The sequence below is a fragment of the Nannobrachium achirus genome, assembly GCF_963921795.1.
Source record: "Nannobrachium achirus genome assembly, chromosome: 5".
Lineage (NCBI taxonomy): Eukaryota > Metazoa > Chordata > Actinopteri > Myctophiformes > Myctophidae > Nannobrachium > Nannobrachium achirus.
Genome location: NC_137814.1, coordinates 51339372 through 51359465, shown reverse-complemented (window position 1 = coordinate 51359465; position 20094 = coordinate 51339372). Strand labels below are relative to the sequence as shown.

General features: G+C 42.3%; 1 protein-coding gene across 1 annotated transcript; it reads right to left on the bottom strand.

Moving 5' to 3' along the window:
* Positions 1-667: 667 nt before the first annotated feature.
* On the bottom strand, positions 668-19547 carry LOC308285532 (uncharacterized protein). The gene is made up of 14 exons (XM_080726314.1): positions 19476-19547; positions 18108-18166; positions 15756-15928; positions 14680-14855; positions 10212-10355; positions 9439-9529; positions 7979-8043; positions 6898-7024; positions 4832-5494; positions 2908-3091; positions 1588-1928; positions 1307-1389; positions 1129-1170; positions 668-1024 (listed from the first exon to the last, which is right to left on the bottom strand). The coding sequence occupies exons 1-13, from the start codon at positions 19497-19499 to the stop codon at positions 1135-1137; spliced, it is 2166 nt and encodes a 721-aa protein (XP_080582440.1). The 5' UTR covers positions 19500-19547; the 3' UTR covers positions 668-1024; positions 1129-1134.
* Between the last annotated feature and the right edge of the window lie 547 nt (positions 19548-20094).

The window sequence follows — 20094 nt, the reverse complement described above, 5'->3', positions numbered from 1 at the left end:
ACACCCCTTATTTTTCACAGCATAAAGCTAAATCATATGCCAAATCCTGAAGCTAAACTAAAAAAAAAAGAAAAAACGCCTTGGCTTTAGGCTTCATTGAAACACAGCGGCCCTCCTGGCCTTACTGTAGCTGTTTGATAAGAATTCACACATAATATCAAGCTTAAAAAAAGGCAAATGGGACCAGAGAACAGAATAAAACAAAAAACTTAAAAGGCAACTTCTGATATCTGACATGAATCCTAACATTCCATTAGGATTAGGACATAACAGAACACTTCCTCACCTCAAAATGTGTACATTTACATAGGGTGGCAGAAATGTTCCAGAAGAGTGAGACCGTGACACTGAAAACATTGCTTAGTATTATGTCAGACATTTACAGTACATGTCCGCCTAACAACATAATAGGTTTCATGTTAAATATAAGCAAAGTTGCACTTTAAAATTCACTAGAGTGAATCCACACCAAATCACACAGGGCAGAAAACAGATAATGCACTGGCAGTCTAGCACTGAAGACATGTTGCTCTCACAGATGACCACATTCAATCAGTGACATCAAAATAAGTGTCAATGACAATATGCCCTGTTGTGTGACATCACTGACTGGATGTATGTAGGGAGAAGTGCAACATGCTTCAAAGTTTCAACCCATAGAGGGCAGCACAGCACTACTTTTCTGACCGAATGGGTGTGTGGATTCTTACATAAAAATATATAATTGGACAGCAAAACATGATGGTCAAGGTGTGTGTAGTGTGTATATGGGGTTTGGACTACAGCCTGATTTATGCTCAGTCGTATGATGGCGTCCCACGCCAAATAGCCTACTGCCGATCTACAAGCTCAGTGCGACGCGATGTGGGCTTACTGTAGCTGATGATAGATAATATAATAGCCATTCTTGAATTCTTGACACAAGACACTGTAGTACTACAGAGCATAAATTAGACATAACACTACTGAGATGGTCCAGTTCACTTAATGGCTTTCGGTTCCCAAAGAAGTCATGCCGGAAATCCTGTCAAAAGAAAAATACATTTACCGGTATATAAAACACGTATTATAAAGGACCTTTCAACTTTATTTCTGATATTCTGATGTTTGGACGAAGAAGCTACTTACCTAAATTCACGAGATGACCTTCTTTTTAGAGGATTTATTCTTCTGCAAATACAAGAACAATAACATTCATGTAAACAATCCAAAATGATTACTTAAGAGTCCTTCTTCACATTACAGTTTCTTCACATTTCAAGTAGGTTTCAGTCAGGAATGTATAAATTACTACTGTGTTTCTTACCTTAGCAGCAGCAGATGGAGTGTGTGTGTCTGGAACAGATTGTAACTGTGCCACCTCTTCAGTATCTGTTGGTTTGTTCTTCTCTGTAACACAGTAATACAGGACATGTTTGAGAGAAAGGAGGGAGATTAAAAATGAAACAAAGAAACACAAGTAAATCACAACATTTAAGATATCACAGAGTTTCTAGATTTGGAGAGGATGGGAGAAGGGAGAGATGGGGAGAAGTTGTCAATAGCCCTGCTATGTTACCTCATGAGCAATGGAAATGCATTTCTTACTCTTTTTCTTGGCAGGGGCCTCTTGTGTCCCACCAACAATGGATGGAGTGGAGGTCTCCGTCTCTGTTGGACTATCTGGTTCCTCCGTCACCTTGACTTTACTGGCCTTTCCCCGCTTCTTCTTCTTCCCCTCGTTGGGAGACGGAGCAGAGGAGAGTTCAGGAAGCTCCTCCTCACCTCCTCCCTGTTGAACCTTTTCCCCGTTCCTCTTCTTCTTCTTCAGTGGTGGCTGGTTTTCTTTGGCAGAGATGTTTTCCTGCTCTGCGGCCCTTTTCTTCTTCTTCTTGGGTGTGACATCTTCCTGCTGCGTCACCTCCGCGGTCCCCTGGTTCTGTGTTTTCCTGAATTTGGATTGGTTCACATTTGTATGGTTAAGCCACTAAGACCTGGGGTTATTTTGTACTTTAGCTATGGAAAAATAGCAGATATACAAGCTCACAGCGTGGCACCGAGTGATCTGTAGATCTGCTATTTTTGAAAAATCATCTAACTCATACCCTGCCAAGCCCGAGGAACCCGAGAATTTCCCGATGTCCCACCCTGCCACGCCCGAGGAACCCGAGAATGGCCGCCATTTTGAAAAATGGCGGCCATTGGACCCCAAAAACGTTAGTAGGCATGATAGCGATCGCGAAATCGCATGTTTAACCCCCATAGCAACCCCATCTTTCAAGCATGGCAGCCATTTTTGTTTACATTATAGGAAAACATAGTGGCTGTTAACTCATGAATGCCTGAACGGATTTCCATTCTGATTTTTTTGTTTGAAAGCTGTGAGCAATGTGGACACACGTGGTGCATGATCTAGGCATGGGTGTGCATTATCCGTGCACTACTGATTACATGGAAGTCTATGGAGACTCATGGCAGGATTGGAGTACGAAGGTATTGTTAAATGGCAGCAGATGAGTTAAAGTGAATATTTGTAACAAAAATATTTGCTTCTGGGGGGTCCTTGATACATAATATTTTGAGATGGGGGTCGGTGGCCAAATACATATAATTCTAGGGGTCCTTGACATGAAAAAGTTTGAGAACCACTGACATTGAAACATGCGTTTTTTTTAAAAACCTTAGAAGGATTTAGAAGACATTTAAAGAATCGGGTCAAAAATATATACTTGCACAAATGTTCACGATCTTTCAAAAATAGCAGATGTAGATGTAGCTCGTTAAAGTTAATAATGCATAATAATGTGTTCCCAGTCTTAATGACTCAACTTTAATTGGTTACAGCAAAACTGTGACAACAAGCCACAGAAGAATTTGGTTAACGCATTTAAAACATTAAGAAAAATAAATAACAATGATTTAACTGACTTTTTCTTCCCTTTGGGTGTCGGGGTCTCCGTCTGGTCTGGGGGTGTCGGGGTCTCTGTCTCGTCTGGAAGGCTGCTGCTACTCAATTTCTTCTTCACCAACCTCTTCTTCTTACCATCCTTTTTCCTTCCATTAGCCTGTCTCGTTCTAGTTGAGACGGAGACAGCAGACACATCAAGGGTTTCTGTAGGAGAGGGGGAGACAGAAAGGGAAAGAGAGAGAAAGGTGTGGGAAGGGAGAGATGAGGAGAGAAAGAGAAAATCAAATCAAATCTGATGTATAAAGCACATTTACAACAACCGAAATTGACCAAAGTGCTGTAGCTGTACAGAGCAGGAGCAAAACAATAAAAGCCAAAGCATATACATGTAAAGAAGTGTAAACATGAACACAAAACACATATGCATACTAAGAACAAACAAGCTCAGGTGAGACTAAAAGCCAAAGAAAATAGGTGAGTTTTAAGCATAGATTTAAAAATATTGATGTACTGAGCAGTTGCTTGTCAGCAGATCTCAGCACTCCTGCTATTTATTTTATGTTTTAAGTCACTTTAAATAAGAATGTCAATTAAACGCCTAGAATGTTTTTCCTTTTTTACCTCTATTCACCCAGGGGAGGGTTGCGGAGCACAAATGCTTTTTCAGCAATGCCCTGCTTCATATTCCCGCAGACATACACACATTAAAACCCATCCAAGCCCTTTAAAAGGCTTGGCTTTTTTACAACTGTTAACTGTCCCCATTGTATTTTCACGTGCGCACATCTGGCTGCTTAAAACTGTCCCAAGTTGCAATAGTTTGCAAACCATGTTGAGTATAGAGTGAATCAAGGGTAGAGCGGCCGGTTCCCAGTTCCATCCCGGACTCTCCCAGAGTTAGTGTCGAAGAGTCTTTGAGCGAGACTCTGAACCCCTAATTGCTCCTGATGACCGATGAGCAGGTTGGTTGATGCCTTGCATGGTTTCCTCCTCCATCGGTGTATGAATGTGTGCGTGAATGGGTGAATGTATGCCTTGGATAAAAAGCGCTATATAAATGCACCATTTATCATTTATTTATCATTTACAATTGTGGTCAGCCAACCAGGCTGGTGGGTGGGCTTTATGACGTAGATATTCAATGATGGGTTTCACAACACAATTTGACATTTGGAAGTTGCTACTTCCAGAACATTAAAGGGATCCCTGGCTAATACGACAAATATGCCTTAATACATTATAATTGTCCTCTATAACTACAATGCAAAATTAAAAACACCTCTATTATTTTATTTCTTCTAGAAATAGCTAATCTTTCACTCAATAGGGGAAATGCCTGTCGCAAGTTGATGATGTCATAAATGTCATTCAGTTATAATGTATTAAGGCATATTTGTCGTATTAGCCAGGGATCCCTTTAAGTGGTTTTATGGGGTTGTTTACATCCACATCATCGCAATGACACACACAATGACAGTACTCAATGACAGAACATATCTGCTCTGCTCTCCAGCGTTAAAACCAAATATGCATCTAGTAAGGTCACAAGCCCATGAAAAAAAATATGCATTTACTTTATGGGTCTAATAACATTTCCTTCATTTTTTAAAGCCACTCGAACAGGGAGAGATTGTGATCTCGGTGTGTACCCGGCATCATCTGTATGATGGGAATGACCTCTTCCCTCACTATTAGCAGAACGCTTTCTTCGAAAAACAAGGTTTTAGGTGTCGTCCATTGCTGCCATCAATTTCACCTTGTTGATCTAAATCGTTTTGGGGTGGAACCTCTGTTAGTCTACAATGCAGGCAAAATGTACTGTGAACTAAATGATAGGATTCTCTGCCATAAACACTATCAGCATGTTATTTTTAATGTACCACTTTTATTCATGAGAAGTACATGATTCCTAAGTATGAGAGTATGACTCCCCACCATTCCCACCTGTGATGCTGCTTTCCTCTGCATTTCCCTCTGCTGGTGAAGCCTTTTTCTTCTTTTTCTTTTTCTGCCCTTCCTCGGTCTCAGCCAGAGCGACGGGAGCCTCTGCCTTCTCCTCCGTCGCCTCCTCCATCGCCTTCTTTTTCTTCTTCTTCTTCTTGGGTGGAGTCGCAGGGGTCTCCTCCTCCGCCAGCTCTTCCTCCTCCTCTCCTACGCCTTCCCCCTTCCTCTTCTTGGCTTTCTTTCCTTCGTCTTCTTGTTTCCCCTCCTCTTCGACACTCGCTCCCTTCTTCTTCTTCTTTGCCTTTTTCTTGTCTGATGGACTGACCGGACACACCTCTTCCGCCTTCTCCTCTATAGGGTCCTCCACCTCCTTCTCCTCTTCTTCTTCCACCGCCGTCACCTTCTTACGTTTCTTTTTGTCTTTCTTCGCCGTAGTCGCAGGGGCGGGAGGAGGAGGGTCGGTGGGCGTCGTAGCAACGGGTGCGTCCTCGGCGGCGTCTGCGACGAGGGGAGCTTCTTCAGTCGACGTATCCGAGGATTTCTTGTTCTTCTTCCTCTTCTTTTTCCCAGGGAGCGGTGTGCTGGTTACTAGTTCCAGGTTTAGGAGGATGGTTGAGTCCTGTGCGTCTGGTTCCTCTGCATCGGCGGCGGGCGTCTCTTCGACTGGAATTACAAACAACCAGTTATTATTCAACTAATACAGGCTGTTTCCTAGAAAATCAAACCACAGTATGCTTTGGAAAATGGTTGCCAGAATTACAAGTACAGTAGTCATAGTTTATGGGCTACAAATGTCAGACATTCTATGGTCAATGTTGGCTACTGCATCTAGACTACACCAGTCCAAGACTCAAGACTCTTTTACTTGACAGACTTTTCCTAGGGTTTCAACTCCCAGAGACACAGAATTTGATATCCTATTCTGTGAATAACGTGTGAGTGGAGTTGAGTGGGAGAATTCTGCTTGACACCCTCTCTCTCCCTCTCAAACAGTACTTAGCAAACTCCATTGTTGTCCGGAATAGGCTGTTTCATGTGTGGGCACGCTGCACAAACAGATGCATTGTGGACCGGGCATACTTCAAACTCATGGCATCAGCGCACCAGGATGCAACCGGAGCGGAACTGAAGGCCAACGCCGCTTCTTGAAAATCCGCTCCATGCCTCATTCCAAATCTGCTTGCTCTACTCACAGTGTTTTATACCATGTTTCCATTGCCCCTCTCCAATAAATGTAAAATTTAACTTTATTGCCTTTTAACCACTTTTTCTGGGTGTAACGTCATGCAGACAGGCCAATATGAGTGGTTGGAGTTGGCACTCCCAGACTGTGATAGACAGACGGGCCCATCCAATCACCTGCTAAATAACTCCGCCTCTTACATGGGTTTTGCCTGAGCGATCCCAGATGGTATCTGCTGCCAGGTTATCACAACGCGTCATGTTGTGTCACGTTGTGAGGTCATTTCTGTCCCGCGACAGCATTGTACGACAAACTAAAATAGGGCTTAAGTGGTTAAAGAACTGCGTCTTATTTCACGTTATTTTAGAAGACTGACGTGGAAATCTTACTTAATTTATGGCCTTATGACTAAAGCCCAGCGGAATTGAAGAATCAGTTCACTTTGACTCAGATGCAATATAAAATGATACAAAAAGGTTTATTTACAGCGCTGTAACATTCACACATTAGACATGTTGCTTCAGCAAGGCAAAAAGATGGACTGCCCCCCTCCCTCTCACAGTTCATTATTTCATCTGCTAAAACAAAAACATCTATTCCTTCTCTTTCCCTAGCTCATTAAACGCGAAGAACCTTATCTCTTTCTCACAGTCGTAAAACAAAGAGGCACTATGTGGCACCCTGACCTCCTTACCTTTCCTCCCCTCTTCCCTAGTCTAGCAGCTGAGTCTCAGGGTCAGCAAATAGCAGTCAACAAGATTTAATAATATATTTCATTCACTTCAACTATTTCAGATAATTTTTCATTCCTTCTTTTTAAGAGATAAATAAGTCCAGAGTCTGGGACTCATGTTGTTGTTGTGGTTGTGCAGTGCAGAGTTACCCATATCAGCAGCAGAGGGCTCAGAGGGGGTCACAGGGTCACCCAGTTGGTCCTCCTCTGGTTTCTCCTGGAGAGCTGGGTCACTGCCTTCAGCCTCCTGAGAGCTGCCAGAGGCTGACTGGAGAGTCTACAGAATGAAACACAGTTTACATAAACCAGTGGTTCTCAACCTGTGGGTAACTGGTCCGATATACATCACTGGCCAGATGGCCAAGAATTGGCACGACCTCACCCTTTAGGGCAAGGTCGCATGTCGCCCTGAGGCGTCTTACTAGTTTAGATAGATATTGTAGATACAGTGTGCTTGCCCATAAAAGTAAAGAATGTTATTTAGAGAGCATGTTGTTTGGACAGATGCTAGGATTGATGTTTACCTGGTATCCTAGCTACTTTGTAGCAGTAAATAGTAAATAGTTCTGATCTTGTACTTTGTAGGTCACTCTAGATGAGAACATAATTCTCAATTGGAAAAGTCCAAAACAGAAAGATCTATATCTCCTACGTACAGGTAGTCTTTCCAAAATAAATATAGCTCATATCCAGAAAGTCAAAGGACTCCTATTGTTAAAACGAGTCCCAGAGCTGTACTGTTGCTTTTGTATTTCTCTTTCAGAATGCAATGAAGACCATACATAACGTTGTTATCGGGTGGAAACATCGTATCTCTAAGTGTCAAATGTGTACTTTCTTTTGCAAAGTAAAGCCCTGCTTCATCAGACAAGGCCGTCGCACAAAAGTAGTGAAAACAGCAGATCTACAAGCACACAACGCCTCGCGGTGCGAGGCGTTGTGTGCTTGTAGATCGGCTGTTTTCACTAGTTTAAATCATTTTTAAAATGATAAATGCAAAACCAACGGTTTTGGACATACAAGGTTTTCACCCGACCACGACGATAAGCTCTTGGATAGAGTTTTCAAGTCACTGCATGAAAACAATGATGATTTATGCTGAACAACACATTGGGGGTGGGGCGGGTTTGCAACACTGGACTTCCAAAAGTAAACAATATCTTGTTTTGGCAAGATGGACCACACATGCAAACAATAAGAGAAACGTGTGATAGTAAGCTGAATAAACTACCTCCGTTTCCTTGTCCTCTTCGGCGCTTTCACATACAGAGGCTGGAGCAGCAGTCTCCTCAGGGCCTAGATTATATAAACAAACAAAAGAGATTTTCAAAATGGCTGTTTTGGCCTTATTAGTTTGACTGCTTCCATACAACATGGATGACATTGGCAATCTCTCTTCATCTCTGGCAGAGAGAGAGAGAGAGAGCGCATTCGGCCCAGTGTGTCTATTTGCTGTATCTGTCTGTCCGCAGCTAATTTCGCTAACTACTTGGCAATTACAAATATATTTCTTGAGCCATGCTGTGTAAAACTACTAATCTATACTATATCCGTATTCATAAAATGGTCAAATGATCTGTCCGAATTACTTATAATACTTAAATATGACTTTGCGTTAGGTGTGCACTGGTTGTAGGCAGCTCTCATACTGTTCCCCACTCAAGCTTATGAAACAAGCTTTGACAAGCTAAACAAAAAACAAGACACACACGAGGCTGCCAAACGGGAAGAGAACAGCAGCTTTGAACATCTGGTGAGGGCGTTGTGCCACATGGAGCCGTCAGCCTCACTGCGTCCTGGCATGGACTCCACCGTGTGGCGCTGCAGAGTTCAGTAGGGCAGAAACCTCTGATCATATCCATATTTTAACTTTTTGTGCTTTCTTTTACCCGTAAAATAACGCCATACTTGATCATACTGCAGCGTCGCAGAAAAGCATGAAAGGAGCAGTTCCACAAGCTCGAAACATCTGCTACTTTTGCAATTTTTTAAAATTTGAATCCTGATTGTTAAAAGTCAGTTTTAGATATATTATGAGGTTTCTAACCGACAGAGACGATATTCTGCCAAGTCCGCAGAGAGCAAAATATTTCCCCCCCAAAAAATCTATATATTCCTTGATTTAAAGAGAGTCAAATGTACGAATACATTTTTGAAACGCAGTTGAACATGCAGACAGGTAAACAGAGATTTTATTTTATTTTCTGTGTTATGTCTCACCCGACAGAAGTCAGAAGAGACTTTTAAACACTTAGAGGACTCATGGGAGACCGAACATTAACTGCTCAACAAGAGGGAATCCCCGCTAGGCCAGGGGAGGTAATGGTCTTATGCATGTCACTCAGGGCTAATGTCAAGATTTGTCAATGTAAGAGTAGGGAGACCACCTCCTCCAACCACTGCAGATGTACTACTGTAGTTATAATGATTAATACACCAGAGTCTACTCTAAACCAACTGATTCCAAGCATTGACAATGCATTGGCATGCACACCACGGTACAGATTCCAGGCCACTCTCCTTACAACAACGTGGCCAAGCTGTCACTAGAGGGCTCTGGACAAGCCTGCAGTGTTTTCATTGCGTCGTCTTGTGAGTATCCACAGTGTGGTGCGAGGCGGTGTTAACAAGATCCCATACATAGCGCTTAAATAACAACTCCGGGCTCAAAGCGCCATTGGCTGCTCATACCGTCAGTGGGAGGGTCTTCTGGCTCCGCTGGCAGCTCGGTGGTCTCCTGAGGTGTCACTCCAGAGGAGGTGGGCGAGGCTGGGACGGCTTCCTGCGAGGGAAAAAGAAGACCCCTCAGGTCAACGGAGGTCAGCAGAGGCTAAATAACCCGGAGACGGCCAAGAACGAAGGTTTTCAAAGAGGTGTATGAAGACCTTTGAATGTTTGTTCTCCTGTTGACGTTCCTTGTAGCTCAAAGAGCTTAAGGAGCAGAACTATGACAGATTTTGCACAATACAGAGGGGACACTAGCCTAGCTGGGATGTGACATAATGATTAATAATATTGTTTTTATTACATTTCCAGTGTATGTTTCCTGATTCTCCACACTACAATGTTACAAGACATGAGGTGTAACAACATTTATCCCATTAAGAGGCCAATTCCACAAATGTCTTCTAAATCCAAATAGTTTTCTAAAAAAATCAGTGCTGCTCAAATTTCTTTTCATGTCAAGGACCCCCAGAATTATGTGTATTTTGCCACCGACCCCCATCTCACAATATGTTGTTCCAGGGACCCTCAGAAGCAAAGATTTGAGTAAAAAATGTTCACTATAAAAATAAATACTGTATATTCAAAGAAAGCACAAACTTTCAACAGGTTTCAAAAATAGCAGATCTATAAGCTCGTAGCGTGGCAATACGCCACGTTCCAGCCAGGTCTTAATGGGATAAGCATAAAAATGTTTGACAAAACTACAAGTATCCGGCAAAATAAATCCCATACTGCACCTCAACAGGACTGTCCTCCTCCTCAGCCTCTACAGATTCACCCCCATTGGCTATTTGACTGACGGGGATGGGGGTCGGAGTTTCCGCTTGATTGACAGAGGCTTCAGACTGAACCACAGGTACTTCAACGGCTGGCTCTGCATTCTGGCGAGTAACGGAGGAATCAAACCAAAGGTTTGTCAGTCGGACAACAAAGGTTTCACTGTACATTTGATCCTTGAGCTCTCATACAAGGATATTTGTGCATGGAGTTCTTTTACGTTCCAACAACATTTCTACAAATACAATTGTGTGAGAACAAGAGATGACAAATTAAACTTTTTATGGCATGCATAGTCTCTCCATTTTCTTGTATAGACCTGCATTATCTGTTCTTATGTTGTAACGGGAGTGTTGATATATTCTTAAAACAATGTCACCAACACACATTCCTGCATAGCAGCTACACTTCATTATTTCTCCATTTGCCTGCTTTCTCACAGGGGAGATCAAAGGACACATCATCAGCCACACTAAAGCATTAGCAACCAATAAAGAAAGACTGTAGCTGATGAAGTACAGACTACATATGTTGAAATGTTGAAAAGCAAACAATGAAGGCAAATTTAAAAATGAAGCCCTTTAAGAATTATTCCGTAGGCTCATATCTAACCCGCAATGACTCTTTTTCATCAATGCTTTCTGAGCCAGAGGCCTTGGCTGGGACAGGGGACTGAAGTTGGGTTTTGGCCCTGATCAGGGGTTGGTTGGCTGGGCTGCAGCAGGCTGCAGTGGGCTTCTTGGCTATGGCCTCACCTTATGAGTTTGGAGGAGTCTGAGGCAGTGGTGGAAGCTTGCATCGTATTAGATGCCTTGGCACAGTTGGCAGGGGCATCTAGAGTGGCTGACTATAAAATATGCAGAAGTAGCCTAATAATTTCGTACAGCTGGCATGACTAACAATGCTCGCATTCTCAACGACTGCTGGTAATCCACAGTGACTAATTCTTTTATATTTTGCAGCTGGTATTCCAGCCCAAATCAGTACGGACTTCAGGCGGACAATTTAAATATGCAATGGTTTTATGCATGTGTGTGTGTTTGTTTGTGCGTGCAAGAGCATGGGTTGCCTTATAAAGTGCAGCTGTATGGGCATTAGATGACGAACCACAGAGGGTTTCACAGTAACAGAACCAGACAGAACCAGAATTTAACCACAAGCGCTGTAGCAAAGATTTGAACACGGTCCAGCAGTGGGGATCAACAGAACGCCACACTCACAGACACAGAGTTTGTATCAGGAGATTATGAGTCTGTCAACAGCAGTCTCTCTCAGGCACACAGGTCTGTTCAAACAGTATTAGAGCCAGCTATCAGCATCAACCGCATCACTGGACAACTATAAAAGAATAGGAACAGGATTCACATACATTGCCTGAGATAACACACATCAGAGACAGACAGAGATAATTCAATCTCAACAGAATAGACCACTACATGGATAGTATACACACACACACGGTCAAGGTAGCATTGTGTGTGTAGCGTTGTCTGTGTGTGTGTGTGTGTGTGTGTGTGTGTGTGTGTGTGTGTGTGTGTGTGTGTGTGTGTGTGTGTGTGTGTGTGTGTGTGTGTGTGTGTGTGTGTGTGCCTTTCCGAGGTACATAAGCCAATGCCTATCTCTCTACACACAAATTATTACAGTGACTGGCTGGAAGCTATGCGTGTATGTTACTGTCTGTCAGAGAGTACAGTATCATACTACTCCAACAACTGGCAAAGATGCAAAAGGTTTATTAAATGTTTGAGATATCTCCATCTCTCTATGACAAGCACACCGCAAAAGTTAGATGATGTATTACACATGTATCTTATAGTTTATTCAGCGACTTAAGTTTGCTAAATGTACATACTGTAGTCTAGAGCACCGTTTCCTGCCAGACGTAGCTTGAGGCGGTTGTCCGTGCTCAAATGTGCCCTAATATGGAGATGACTGAGGTCATACTGATCATGTAGTTGAAAGGGTCAGCCATCCCAAATATTCCACATGGCTCCAGAATGGCCTCCAAGTACTCTTATGACAGGTACCCATCCACCTACTCTATAAATGAGTGGACTCTCTGGCCCCATTTACACTGGCAGCCAAATCCAGCCTGAATCAGATCTGTGTCAAATCCAGATTGGAATCTGATTTGTTCCATGTGACCATGTGACCATTTTAAACCAATCGGATTCCAATCTGGATGTGACACAGATCTGATTCAGTCTGGATTTGGCTGTCATTGTAAATGGGGCCTCTGTGTCCTCTGCATAACTTGACAAACATCCGACCAATCAACTAAAGCAGGATGAGAACCATTGAACTAGAGTAGAGCTGGGTGATAAATAAAAAGTCTATTTCTACAACACCCTCCTCCCATAGTCAACGTGGCTTCTCTGTCATATTGATCTCCAAATCAAGGATCTCCCCAGTAGTTCACCGTCAGACAATGAAGACCGTTCTTAAATATTGCATTTTAATATATATATAAAATAAAATAAAAACTAGAAAACAGAAGAGGCTATTGGAGAACCTGATTGGTTTGGGACACATGATCTGACTAGACGGTCGGACACGGTTAGAATTTTTCATTTCCGTGTGAAAGTAAACACATGGACACGATCGTGGCTTCCAGGGCTCTTCAAAATAAAGCGCAGTGAATGCGGCACTCTGTATACAAATAATTACAAAAATAATGGCATCCCAAGTGTTAAGCACATCCCATTTCTAAGTGTTGCTTTTACTCCCACAATGAACAGGTATCTATTTATTTGTCAGACGTGAAACCGCTTTCGGAGGTGGGCTCTATGGATGCCCAAATGTGACCCAAATTTGGGGTCGATTAGGTTCATGATCTACTGCGTTTTAGTTTTTTAACAGTGTAGCCTTGCACATTAACAGTAAGCACGTTGACAAATGCCACAAAGACAAACTGCATTTTCTCCAGCCTCCTTGAGCCCACGGACAGATTGCGGGGTTGACGAGTCACACACAATGAGTGATTATATACCGTCCGTTTTCTACGTACCCACAAGAAGCTGCAGGTGCAAAAGACTACAGACAGCGGAATAGAGAGAGGGAGCAGCGTCGCAGCAGCTGCTACAAACATAACGAACAAGATAATCTTTCCAAAATCATATCAAATCTAAGAAGAAACCTTGAGCAATAAAGATTCTCCTGTTTTATGAAAGAGCTCTTGTTCTACAGAGTACTGCACATTCTTTTCACTGTTTAACTAACTAAATATCCTCTTTGTGCAACATTCAAGGACGTGCCCTGCACAAAATGATAACACATTTCTACTTTGATTACACAATACACACTCAAGTTATATCACAGTTATATCAAACAAATCTTCATTTATGAACTTTTAAAGCAATAGTTATTATTGAAAATGAGGCAGTCTGTTCCAGCTCCAGTAATTACATGTGCCATTCATTGTGCCATCTAATGGCCTAAGGCTGAACCTTGACCTACACTATCTAGGCTGTCTGTCCGTCACGTCACACTTTTGCCCCTACAAACTTTGCACACACACTCCTTGGATGGCAAATCACAACCTCCGCCCCTGATTTCTCACATGGCCTTTTTCTAGCGCCACCATCAGGCCGATTTTTGCAAAACATGGACACTGCTCTTACAGATTTTGGCCAAATATCACGCAAAGCGGTACACAGTATCTCTGCAGTCATGTCATCAACATGGATCTGTCCCATTTCCCATATTCCCTCCTGATGGGGTAAGAATCTAAGATTGCCTCCTAAGGTTTGTGTATGTGACGTGACGGTCGCTTATCTTCCGATTAGGGAGTCTTACTGGTTATCTATCTATTTACATACCTACATGGTGCGACCTGAAAGGCGAATCATTGTTCATCATTTGAATTCAAAGGACCGGGAGGGAGTGCAGTGTCGACTGGGAAATCGGTTGGATTAGCAGTTGTCCAAAGACGCAAATCCACTTCTTCCTGTGTATCTGTCTGTCCGTCTCTCTATATCCCTTTCATGCCTATTCAGTATATGGAGTACCCTGATGTCATCAATATGACGCCATAGTACTGACATCACTGCCCGCCAAGTACGATCGGAACAGCACTAAGTAATGTGACAACAGGTGAAAGAGGCAGGAGACAGTTTCAGCAGAAATGCCAGTAATGGGTTTTGCACTGAAACGCTTATAGATGCTAGAGCGACAACAATTCAGGTCTTTCAACAAACATGCTGGTGTTGTTGGGCTTGGGAACCAGCAAACCTTCCAGCCTGCATTTCCATTTTGTGGTGGTTTTGTTTTCCTAACAGGATAACTGGACCAAACACATGGCACCTCAAATAATTGTGATTCGACGATTATGTAATAATTGTGACAGGCCTATTGCTCAGTGGATATTCAATCATAGGATGGCATCTACTATAGCCATCACGTGTAATACATTGTTCTCTCTCTGTTTACCTCTTCTTGTTCTTTTGCCTCCTCTTCTTCCTCAGAGGTATCAGAGCTCTCGCTGCCCGGTGATTCTGTCTTAGTTCCACTCTCAGGAACAGGAGCCTGATCAGGGAGGCCCTCAGGATCTTTCCCCAGGGAGGGAGAGTCTCCATTGGATGACTCAACACCATTCTTCAGGGACTCTGGAGTTAGGAAAAGAATGCGCATGAGAACATGTTCTAGTAGCAAGTCATATTAAGCGACAGTGTGTGGTGGCTAGACAGTATCATGTTATAGTTAAAAACATGTGAAGACCCTTATATATTTATTGCTATAACATTATTGCTTAATGTTTAGGGGGAAAAAAGAGAAGCATACATTACAAGTAATTATTACACAACTTGGTTGAATATTTTTGAAAGCCGTGGAACTCAATAACAGACCGCTGTCTAAACAAAGACTCAGAACACCTGGCTCATATCAATCTGTGTCGCTTGAGTTGTGCCATATCCAACATTGCAGCCATGTATACAAAAACACATGATGTCATTTACAGCTAAACAGTACTCTCAATAATTGAAAACATTTGAAGCGAGAATGCAGTGACCGAATATTGATTATTTTTAAATCAACACTTCCCGTTCCAAGTCGACCACGTTGCACTGGACGCAGTTGGTATGAATTAATGACTACTTCCATTACTGGATTAAGCAATGAAATCCTTTTTCAAATCAATCAAATCATTTTGTTGTTACTTTGGGGGCAATGTATTCATTTCTTTATTGAGTAGCAATGTAATAAGCGGGATAATCAACAGGGAGCAGGACATTATTGAGAAATAAACCCAATGCGTTGAGGTCTAATCACCCTGTGGGCCAGAGTTAATTTCTCCATTATGACCTGCCATTAAAAAGAGCAACTCCACCGGAAATGAAAGGATACGTGTGAACATCCTGAAAATAATAATATAATGTTACCTTGGATTTGGATTTAAAGTGCAAAGGTACAAGTGAAGGTGACGGAAAGAATTGGACGCACCAAAGAAAAGCAGATACAGTGAATTAAAAAGACAGAGACAGGCAAGCAGGCAGACAGACACATACCAACTACAGGCGTAGTCTCCATCTCTTCTTCACTGGTGGAAGGCTTAATGTCCACCTTTTCTTCTGCGTCGTCTTCTTCATTGGTAGCAGGGTCTGGTTTGATGCTTTTCTTCTTCAGTGAGATCGGTTCCATTTCCATTTCCTGCTTAGTATGTTCAGCTAGAGAGCACAGTCTGTGGATACACACACACGACAAACACATGGACAACCATGCACACACAACGACAATTACACACGCGCGCGCACACACACGCAAAGGCAAGAAAACATGTACCAACATGATGAAGGTGAAGCTTGATATGGCAGATTTCGAGAGCATTTGTTAAAGGTCCACTTTGTATGAATTCAAACTTGAATGTATGTAAATAATTACAAATATTTAACACAAATTAAGACACTGTATCAAAATAGTTATTTCTTATATATTGGCTTAGAATTTTCAATTAAGCAAATGCAAGCAAATCTTTTTCTGTGTGTGTGAGTGACCAAAGTTGGTCGGCCATAGAGACACCAGGACAGTGTGCAGTTTTCTTTAAAATGTCAGTTTTCTATAATTAAAACAGGTCCTCAATAAATAGCTCTAGGCCAAGGGGACATGGTGCAGTCCAATTACTAATCAGCTTAATATTAAGTGGATCTGAAGCAGCTGGTCCTTGTTGCCAGCCATCTAAACTCCAACACTTAATTCAACCGATAACTCAAAACAAATAAACTTAAATGTGATACACCATGAATTTTCACTTTTCCTATTTTAAAACCTTCTTTTGGGGTCCCACCAGCACTTTCTATCCTCACAAAGTCCCATTTCTGACCATTGTCTTTCTCTGTTTTTGGGAAGGCTGAGGTTTAAAGCTTTCCACAGGTTCTCAGAACAGGCTGCAGAATTTGCTGCCGTCGCTGACGTCAGCGACGGTGCCCCCGCTTAAAAAAAATAATAATGCAATCGCGAAATTGCATGTTTAACCCCCATAGCAACCCCATCTTTCAAACATGGCAGCCATGTTTGTTTACATTTTAAGAAAACATAATGGCTGCTAGTTCATGAATGCCTGAATGGATTTCCATTCGGATTTTTTTGTTTGAAAGCTGTGAGCAATGTGCACACACGTGGTGCATGATCTAGGCATGGACATGACATGATCAGTGCACTATGAAATACATGGAAGTCTATGGAGAGGGAGGCATATAGCCTAGTTCCAGACCCTGAATCGCTAGCCACAGTGCCACACCCCTTTAAAATTTTGTTTTGGCGATTCAGGGGTCTAGAATTGCTCTCATTGAAGAGGCTTTCCTCGTTCGAAAATCCGTACGGCGAATCAGCGTCGTGAATCAGCGTCTTGTGATCAGCGTGGGTGGGGGTTTCCCAGAACTCATGTGCGTTTCCAAGTAAACCAGCGCCGCCGCCGCCGCACCACGTCGCGGTAAAATGCGGTAAATTGCGGTAAAATGCGATCGTATCGATCTCGCTATGAAACACCAGTAGCAGGCATGTTATGTTGTGTTTGATTACTAGTTCGTAGTGCTCCTATTCTGCCTGTTTCTTTGGTTAGCAAGTAGCACTAGCAAGCAACAGGCTAGCCACTAGCCAGCCACACATAACAACACTACGTCATCTGCTTTGCTACTGTTGGGTTGGTCAGACGGTGAACCAATCGCAGAAGACTGCCTCTTTGGCAACGCCCATCCCAGCAATCGCTGGGACTGAATAATGGAGTGAAACGAAAAGTCAATTCAGGCTGAGTGTCAGGCTAGGAGGCATATGGAACTTGGAAGGTATTTTCAAATGGCCGTGTATGAGTTAAAAAAAAAATATATATTTTGTAATTATTATTATTATTATTATTTTTAAGACTTTTCGTGTAGTGTTTGGTTGGGGTGCATATCTGCACACACAACGGGCAGAACAGTGGGGGGTGGCGCAGTTCAGGCCAAAGGTGGTACTGCAGCTGAAAATGCTCTGAGAGCCATTCAAAAATGAGAGAGGCTCTCTATACAGGAGTGGTAATTTAGCCTGAAACCTTTTGAAAAACGTTTGTGGGACATAAACAATATGACATAAATACTTTTTAAATGCATGGTGTATCACCTTTAAATGACTCCTGATCAAACAATATGGGCATTGACAAAGAAACTTAATGGAGATATACTCCGTCCATAACCTTTGCACCAAACTCGAGTCATTTGACTCGTTGTGTGTAGTCCTTTAGGCATGTATAGTTTGTAGTACTGAAAATAAACAAACTAAACCAATAAACCAGAAAAAGACAAGTGTCCACCATGTTTTACCAACTTTCTGTGGCTGCTGGTGTGGCCAACATATGTGGCCATCATCACAGTGTGACAACAACTTACTTGGTCCAGCCTGTGTACATATCGTATAGGCTGGGAGTCTCTTCTGGTGGTGCTTCCACCTATTCGAGAGAGAGAGAAACGCCAGTGAAGTTCATTTGTAGTTTTCAGAAGCTGAATAGGATTTCTAGTATACCAGTGCTATTCAATACCTCAAAAAAGAAAAGCAAGAAAGAAAAGAAAAATACCTACAGTGTCAAAAGAAGGCTACAAAAACTACTTTTGTGTCTACTACCAACATTGACCAAATTGTCAAATAATATATTGGGGCAACATTTTTGAAAATAGCCTATTGAGCTTGTAGATCTGCTATTTTCACAATATTTATATGTGGAACCAAGTCAAACTAAATTGAATGCCTCGACTCCTTCATTCCAAGTAGTAGTTGTCAGTAGGGTGGGAGTTCGAATATGATTATTTTGGAGGATCCCATTCCCAAGTGGAAATAGGATTATTTTGGAGGGTCCCGAGTTGAAATATGATTATTAACCAACTGTTCTAGGCAGCGGCTACTACATTAATGTATAACAGTGGTTATCACAAGTGGTTTAACAGTCCCTGGAATTCCAGGGACTCTGTGGGTTCCTTTAGGGGGGGTCCCTGGAATTCCAGAGACTCTGGGTTCCTTTAGGGGGGTCTAAATTGGCCAATAAAAGTCTGAAACACTGACAGTGTACAAATGGAACCATTTGGTTGCATTTGTACACTGTCAGCGTTAAAGGGGAGATCTCAAAATATGAAAGTTTGAGAAACACTGATGTATAGTAGACAGCTAGACCTGATATGAACCTATAGTTCTCACTGTTGTGTGAGTCCTATAAACAGCAGCAGCAGGGGGGCTGTGCCTCAGTGGCTCTGCATGGTCTGCCATGCTGCTCCAACTGTAACATCGTGTTCTTTTCGTGGGGAGAGCCTGTGTGTGCATCAATGCACAGGCCAATACATACACTGTTAGATACTATATGTCACTAATGTCAGTGTTTCTCAAAGTAGATTCAGGGACTCTGTGGGTTCCTTTAGGGGGGTCTAAATGGACTCAAACAAGTCTGTAACTCTGACAGTGTACAAATGGAACCAAATGGACCCGTTGGGTCCATTTGGTTCCATTTGTACACTGTCAGAGTTAAGGGGAGACCTCGAAATCAAAACGTTTGAGAAACACTTATATACCACAACAACACAGCAGTGCCAGTGTGTAAACATTGCTGTTTATGTAACACGACGAGGCACACACATCAGACGCCTGCAGGACAAATAACGCTAAATACTGAAACGTGCAATCGGACAGTCTGGTTTATAGTCAGCTAAAGAGACTATAGTCGCCCGAGGAAGTTATTAGGACTTTGCATAATGAACAGACATGTGTCTCACCTGTGAAACGTGTTTCTTCAACATGCTTGCAGCTTTCGCGTGTCCGTTCACTTTGAGGTGCTGATAGATCAGATACAGCAGAGCCTCGTCTGCTGATTCAGATTGAGAGGCCATCGTCTCTCACTGTATATTATGGGCCGATTGCCACGACCAAAAAGCTAATAAATGCGTGTGATGTGAGCAATTAATGGACAGTTGACTTCATTCCAGCTATTCCATGCTGCTCTGGCCACGAGAGAAGTGTGTGTTGTGAGCGACGACTACGCCCCCTCTCGCTGTGCATTGTGGGCAGTTGAGTTTTACACTGCTGTATCTTTTTTTCCCCACTTTATGTATTTATGAAGGCTATGTATATGCATGTATGTATGCAGAGATGGGCAGTAGGCCTATTTGAAATACATATATTTTTGTATTTTGAAATTACTATTTGAATTACTTTTTTTGTATTTTGAAATACAAAAAAGTATTTGAAATACCTATTTCAAAATGCAAAAAAGTATTTAAAATACGTAGGCTATTTAAAATACATGTATTTCAAATAGGCCTACTGCCCATCTCTGCATGCATGCATGCATGTATCATGTATGTATGTATCTATCTTGAGTATGTAGGCTATTAT